Source organism: Equus caballus, chromosome X (assembly GCF_041296265.1).
Source record: "Equus caballus isolate H_3958 breed thoroughbred chromosome X, TB-T2T, whole genome shotgun sequence".
Taxonomy (NCBI): Eukaryota; Metazoa; Chordata; class Mammalia; order Perissodactyla; family Equidae; genus Equus; species Equus caballus.
In genome coordinates, this window is record NC_091715.1 from 116336045 (window position 1) to 116343659 (window position 7615).

A 7615-nucleotide genomic window follows, 5' to 3' on the forward strand; every position below is an offset into this window, starting at 1 on the left:
TTGTAAGAATCAGAAAAGTGATGACATATGGACCCTAGAGTATAAAAATATGGAATTAAAATTTTTCAGTAGCAAATTGACTGTCCAAGGACCATTAAAAGCGATACTGGAGCGCTTCTGTAAGAGTCCAGTTCAAGATTCTGCCACCTTCGTGATAACAGAATCATTTACTCTTGCATATGCCTTTACAGTTTACAAAGCGCCATTCAAACTGACAGCAGCATGGAGGATTTATATGTTCCGAAGAGACCAAAGGACAAAAGTAAGCAAAGAGGAACCAGAAGGAGAGATGAAAGAAACTGGAGACAAGAAGGCTGAGGGCAGACTTCAGTCACAATTTTACTCCACGTGTGTAACGGACATACAGTAGGGCAGCAAGTGTTCCGTTTCCCCAGAGCAGAAAGAACTTAACACTCTGCAGTATAAAGAGACCTCACTCTGTTGTAGAGAATCCTGAAAATGAGTATTATTAAAGTTCTCTAATCGTTTAGAAAGGGAATTCCTCTGTCATAGAATCTTTTCCTCTGAAGAGCACAGCTAGAATAATTTAGGTGTTGCCTAGAAAATTATTTTTAGGATTCCTTCCAATTCTAATTCTTTGAGTTCAGATTCTTCAAGCATTTTCCAAAGGTATCTATAAGAACAAGTTTCAGCCCCTCAACATAATCAAGGCCATATATGACAAGCCCACAGCTGACATCATATTCAATGGTGAAAAGCTGAGAGCTTTTCCTTCAAGAGCAGGAACAAGACAAAAATGCTCACTCTCACCACTTTTATTCAACAGAGTATTGGAAGTCCTAGCCAGAGCAATTAGGCGAGAAAAAGAAATAAAAGGCATCCAAATTGGAAAGGAAGAAGAAAACTGTTACTATTTGTAGATGACATATTATATATAGAAAATCCTAAAGATTCCACAAAAAAAACTGTTAGAACTAATAAATGAATTCAGTAAAGTTGCAGGATAAAAAAACAATATACAGAAATCTGCTGCATTTCTATACAATAATAATGAACTACTGGAAAGATCAATTAAGAAAAGAATCCCATTTATAATTGCATCAAAAAGAATAAAATACCTACAAATAAATTTAAGCAAGGAAGTGAAAGACCTGTATGCTAAAAACTATAAGACACAGATGAAAGAAACTGAGAAGACACAAATAGAAAGATTTTCCATACTCATGAATTGGAAGAATTAATATTGTTAAAATATGCATACTACCCAAAGCAAGCCACAGATTCAATGAAATCTCTATAAAAATTCCAATGGCATTTTTCACAGAAATAGAACAAATAATCCTAAAATTTATCTGGAACCACAAAAGATTCCAAATAGCCAAAGCAATCTTGAGAAAGAAGAACAAAGCTGGAGGCATCACACTCCCTGATTTCAAAATATACTACAAAGCTATAATAACCAAAACAGCATGGTACTGGCACAAAAACAGACACACAGATCAATGGACAGAATTGAGAGCCCAGAAATAAATCCATACATATATGGTCAATTAATTTATGACAAAGGGGTCAAGAATATACAATGGGGAAAGGACAGTCTCTTTAATAACAGGTGTTGGGAAAACCAGACAGCCACATGCAAAAGAATGAAACTGGACCACTATCTTACATCACACACAAAAATGTACTCAAAATCAATTAAAGACTTGAACGTAAGACCTGAAATCATAAAACTCCTAGAAGAAAACATAGGCAGTATTTTTTGCATTTGACGCCCCAAAAGAAAAGGCAACAAAAGCAAAAATCAACAAGTGGGACTACATCAAACTAGAAAGCTTCTGCACAGGAAAGGAAACCATCAATAAAATGAAAAGGCAATCTACAGAATGGGAGAAAATATTTGCAAATCATGTATCTGATAAGAGGTTAATATCTAAAATATATAAAGAACTCACACAATTCAATAGCCAAAAAAAGAAACAATCCAATTAAAAAATGGGCAGAGGAGCTAAACAGACATTTTTCCAAAGAAGACATACAGAAGGCCAACAGGTACATGAAAAGATACTCAACATCACTAATCGTCAGGGAAATGCAAATCAAAACCAAAATGAGATATCACCTCACACCTGAAAGAATAACTATTATCAAAAAGACAAGAAATAACAATTGTCGGCCAGGATGTGAAGAAAAGGGAACTCTTGTGCACAGTGGTGGGAATGTAAACTGGTGCAGCCACTATGAAAAACAGTACAGAGGTTTCCTCAAAAGATTAAATATAGAACTACCATATGATCAGCAATTTCACTTCTGGGTATTTATCCAAAAACACAAACACTAACTTAAAAAGATATACACACCCCCATGTTCATCAAAGCATAAAAATGAATGAAATCTTGCCATTTGTGACAACATGGATAGACCTTGAGGGCATTACGCTAAGTGAAATAAGTCAGACAGAGAAAGACAAACACCATATGATCTCACTTATACGTGAAATCTTAAAGGAAAAAAAACCCAAGCTCATAGATACAAAGAACAGGTCGGTGGTTGCCAGAGAATGGTGGGTGGGGGGTGCGTGAAATGGATGAAGGTGGTCAGAAGGTACAAACTTCCAGTTATGAGAGAAATAAGTCGTGGGGATGTAATGTACAGCATGGCAACTATAGTTAATAATACTGTATTGCGTATCTGAAAGTTGCTAAGAGAGGAAATCTTAAAAGTCCTCATCACACACACAAAACTTTTATAACTATGTATGGTGACGGATGTTAACTAGACTCTTTGCGGTGATCATTTCACCATATATACAAATATCAAATTATTATATTGTCACCTGAAACTAATAGAATGTTGTATGTCAATTATACTTTAATAAAAAAATTGTAAACATTTATAAAAATTAAAAATAAAAAAGGACAAGTTTCAGATAACAATGCTTTATCAGCCTGTCACAAATGACAGGTTTCCCTGTCAAGCACACTATCTCAACTAACCTCAAGGAGACAAAGAAATAGAGGAGAGGGAAGAAGCAGCTAACAATTAGCGCTAAAGAGAAAAAAAAATAAGGAAAAAAAAAGCATTAAGCCTTTAGATAGTATTGGATACAGGAAAACTAAACAAAACCATATCGGTATATTCATTAAAAAAAATCCTTTTGTAATACTAACATTGGACATGCAATCTGCTACTGGGTTGGGAAAAAATAATTCAAAATAATATAAATGCATTACTTAAGACTGAACTTCCTATGAACAGGAAATTAGCACCCCAAGAATTATAATTTAAAGACAACAATTAGCAAGCTAAAAATCCACTAGTAACAGGTTTTAATCCTTAGGTAGGTTCCATGTTTTTAAAATTTAAGGGGTAGAACTGCGTAAATCACAAGAAAGAGATGGATGGTTATTAGTCTTTGGGTGGTGAACATGATGTAATCCATACAGAAATCGAATGGTAACGATGTACACCTGAAATTTATATAATGTTATAAACCAATATTACCTCAATAAAAAAAATGAGGAACATTAAAAAAAAGAAAGAAGAAAAAACATGAGCTGCACTTAAAGTTCTTTGCTTAACAAAATTTTGACAATAGACTCTGGATTTAAACATTATATTTAAAAAATATTTTTTTTAATCACTTACTCTGGTTCTGGATTTTTTGGAGAAAGTCCCCATACTTCAGGAGCTCCTAATTCTCCAATTCTCTCTCTCTCACTTAATCTCCTGGAAGACAGAAGCATGTAAATTATAACTCCATGACTAAATTCTGTTTCCTAAATATATAATCAAATTCAAAGGAGTCCAGTTAAGTCCTATTTTCCCTTTACATTTTAAACAAATTAATAAAAACTTGGTTTAAACGTAAACTTAACACTTACGATCTATCAGAACAACACTTATGTTCTGATCATACTATCAAACGGTACAGATTACAGACAGCCAGAGAGGCCGGGCCAGAAACGCAGCCCGGGAGGCTGGCCAGTGCATCCCTTCTGCCGCATGCAGGACAAAGCTCCTAACTGCTCATTTCACCTTCCCCAGTATGTGACAGAAACAGTTTCATGTGTGGAAATCACTTCATTTGTTTACACACATTTATGAAAGTAAACAGAAGTCTTTATTTTTGATTTGGTCAAATCTTCCATTTTCAGAAACTCAGGAACTAATGAAGAAAATAAAAATGAAGCATTAGAAGCAGAAAACAAAGGGAGCTCTGAAAATGAAAGAAAAGTTTTATTGGACAAAAATTGTACTCACTGAGACACGGGTTTGTTTTTTGTTTTCTCTTTAATTCCTCTTTGGAAAAGGAGTACATTCTCTACTCTTGAAGGACACTAAAATTCTTTTTCTTGTTTTATGTTTGCGATTTCTTCTTTTAATTTTTGCTATTACTCATAAACAAACAAACCACAAAAACTAAGGCTCAATTCCTCAAAGTTTAGCTGCTTGTGACTCCACTTATTTTTCAAAAAACCTTACAAAGTAAATATAATTGGTTTGATTGTCTGAATAAACTACTTTTTTACTTCTTTATTCAGAGGGAAAGGTATTATAATCATGCAGAATCAGATTCAGGTTTCCCACTTGGAAGAAACAGCCAATCTAAAAGGGGCCATCCTTAGGACGGAAGCTGGAATATATGCACACAGGGAAGAATGCCTGACAGGCTGCAGAGAGCAAGTAGTTCAGTTCTCCTTCCTGCTGCCACCCGGCTTCATGTGTACTCTCAAGATAAATCACTTATCTTCTAAATGGACGAATGTAAATTTCATCCAAGAAGTTCCAACATCTTTTGGTGAAGACTGTCCACTAAGAAGCTGGTTGCTTTTTGATTGACACAGCCTGGGGGGGAACTTTGGAAACATTGAATCTGGAGAGGTAGGTCTCCAACCTAACTCAGGCCTGTTTTCACTGTTGCTGCTCCCACGCACGAAACCCTAATAGCTGACACTTAAAGACTATTTATTAGGGCCCAGGCACTAAATCATCACAACTCTAAAAGCCTTCCTGCTAATTGTATCCCCTTTTAAATTGGGAAGAAATGAAGCTCAGAGAGGTTAAGTAATTTGCCCAAAGTCACGCAACTATTAAGTAGCAAAGCACGGCCTCAAACTCGGGCAGTCTGATTCCGGAGCGCGTCCTCTTCATCACTGTGCTTTACGACTTCCCACTCCTGGAAGAAAACGATTCATGAAGACCTCTCTCAGCGGTTCGAACCTTAACCTGCCCCTCAATGCTTCTAACAATACTTTTAAATTCCTTGTTTTTTTAAACACACAGTGTCTCTAAAGCACTTAGTACAGTGTCTGACACATCATTTAACACTCAATAAGCATTAGATATTAAGGCTTACACAGCAATAATTATAACCCTTTTCCTTTCTCCTTCTTAAACTAGCCATGTTTCTACTTCAATACTCTCATTCGAGGCGACCCGATCTCACCCTGACCTCATTTTTCACGGTCAAGATTGAGACCTCTTAACAAGACCTTTATCAACACAGCCTAACCTCCAGTTTAGCCGGTCACTTTTCCTACATTCATTCAATCATCTTGTCTCAAGAGGTTCTTCTTCTCTCCAATTTAAACCCTTAATCTCAACCTTTCCCAACTCGTTACAAAGCATTTCCGTTTACATATCGTGTTATCATCTCAAACTTGTCTGATCATTCAACAAGCAATGGTTGCGCGCCTACAAAGTGCTAGGCACTGTGAATTTTGTGATCAATAAAATAGGGCTCCTCCTGTCCAAGAGCTCAGTCTAGTGGGGAATGAAAACATGCTCACGAATGACAACGAGACAAGCAAGGAAATGCTGTAATTCGGTAGGTCTGAGGCTCTTGGCCATGTCCGATACAAGCCAGGAGGCAGAAGGGGGTGGCGGGAGACCAGAGGCACTGCATGAAGGGGCTCGAGGATGAGTGGAATCCTAAGGGAAGAAAAGGGCGAACACGGTGTTGTCGTGGGTGGATTGAAGGAAGGGATGAAAATGGGCGCAGGCAGGCGGAGAAAGAAATGCGAAGAGTCAAAAGCGGGATGAACGATAAATCGCACTCGGATGGCAGGTGGGCTCGTGCAAGAGAAGATGCGGCCGTGTCACTCACTTCTGCCGTAGACTCTCCTCCCTCTCCTTGTCCAGGAGGCTAGGCCACGGCTTGTCGCTCCCGTAGGGGCGTGAGTAGCCGCCATAATACGCGGACGAGGAGGCAGAAGGGAAGGGGGTGCCCCGCGGCGCAGAGGGCCGCTCTCGGGAGCGCGAGCGCGAGCGCGATCTGTAGGACTGGTTTCGGGAGCCTTGGCTGAGGCCGACCAGCTGGTGGCTGAGGCCGTTCCGATCCCCGGACCGAGAACAAGAGTGCGAGCGGGAGCGGCGGCCCCGCGGGGAGCGGGCGGATTTGCTGGGCTTAGGGCTCCTCGACGAACTGCGGCGCTTCCCCCCAGAGCCCGAGGCCTCCCCCTCTGGGCTGCGCGAGTCAGACACCGGAGCCATCCCTGCTGCCGGGTCCCCCGCGGGGCGGGAGGAGGGGCGCTCTCGCGAGCCTGGGAAGATCTCGGCGCCTTAGCTCCCGGGACCCCAGGCCGCGCCACTACCCAAACCTGGGAAAGCTTGGGAACAGTTCCGGGTAAGTCGACAAATCCCGTCCCCAACCAAGGAGGGCCTTCTGCCGACAGGACGGGATGTGTGTATCGGTATAAAGGAGCCGGTGAGGCAACCGAGTCCGCGCATTCTTCCGGTTCCGAGTGAAGCTGCTCGGTTGAAATACTTGAAGGAAAGGACGACACACGGCGACATGACACATTTCACTGAGCAGCCGTATAAACAACAAAACCTATGTAATTTTATATACGTATATGTTTGTATGTATATTGTATGTATGTAGGAGTACACACGCACACACAATTTTTTCTTTCCAATCCCAAGCAAAATAAGGAGAGTTTATCAAATTGATGGTGAGCTATGATGTCTAAGCCCCATATTGCCCAGTTAGCTTAGAGGGCACAAATTCTGTGTTAGTGACTTGAGCCTGATACACTCCAATTAAGTTCGCAACCCAGAGAAAAACTGCGTATTTATCCTCCAGCCACCTATCGCCACCAATGTGCTCCAGCAAAAGGAATTTGTAACCTCCTCCTCATCCAGCCCCTTAAACTGGTCCCATCATATGCTACTTCAGCAATACACGGTTAATGGTCATTATTTCTATTCATTTTATACTGTTTTTAAATGAAAAACCATTCGAACACTAATTCTGACTGATTTTTGAAGGCACGAAATTCTGAATCCAGTGTACTAGTAGCTAGATGGTCTCTGGGCCTTTCTGCCTAAGAGATAACTTATTAGACAGTGAAAACTAATGCCATTGATATTGGAAATCTCCTTTTTTGGAATTTAAGGGAAAGATCTATGGCATAATGTTAAATGGAAAAAGTGGACTATGCTATTGGATATCTTCTATTTTAAAACAACTGGTCATGGGGTGAGGACCAAGAACTGAATTGAGTAAGAGAAGTTATGTGATTTGGGATGGGAAGTTTGGAAATTTCTAATAAAAGTTTTCAGTGGAAAACCTATGCCTAACTTTTGTGACACTAGGCTGTACACTTTTGCATCAATTGCCTATAAAAGCCAACTTTGCAATAGTGCTTGG

General features: G+C 39.7%; 1 protein-coding gene across 1 annotated transcript in view; it reads right to left on the bottom strand.

The window, feature by feature from the left end:
• Positions 1-6687, bottom strand: part of NKAP (NFKB activating protein) — an 18084-nt gene extending 11397 nt beyond the window's left edge. Inside the window, exons 1-2 of the mRNA XM_001914804.5 lie at positions 6071-6687; positions 3610-3690 (exon numbers count right to left, since the gene is read on the bottom strand). Of these exons, the coding sequence (XP_001914839.2) occupies positions 3610-3690; positions 6071-6456 (467 nt within the window). The 5' untranslated portion in view covers positions 6457-6687. The remainder of the gene's footprint in view (positions 1-3609; positions 3691-6070) is intronic.
• Between the last annotated feature and the right edge of the window lie 928 nt (positions 6688-7615).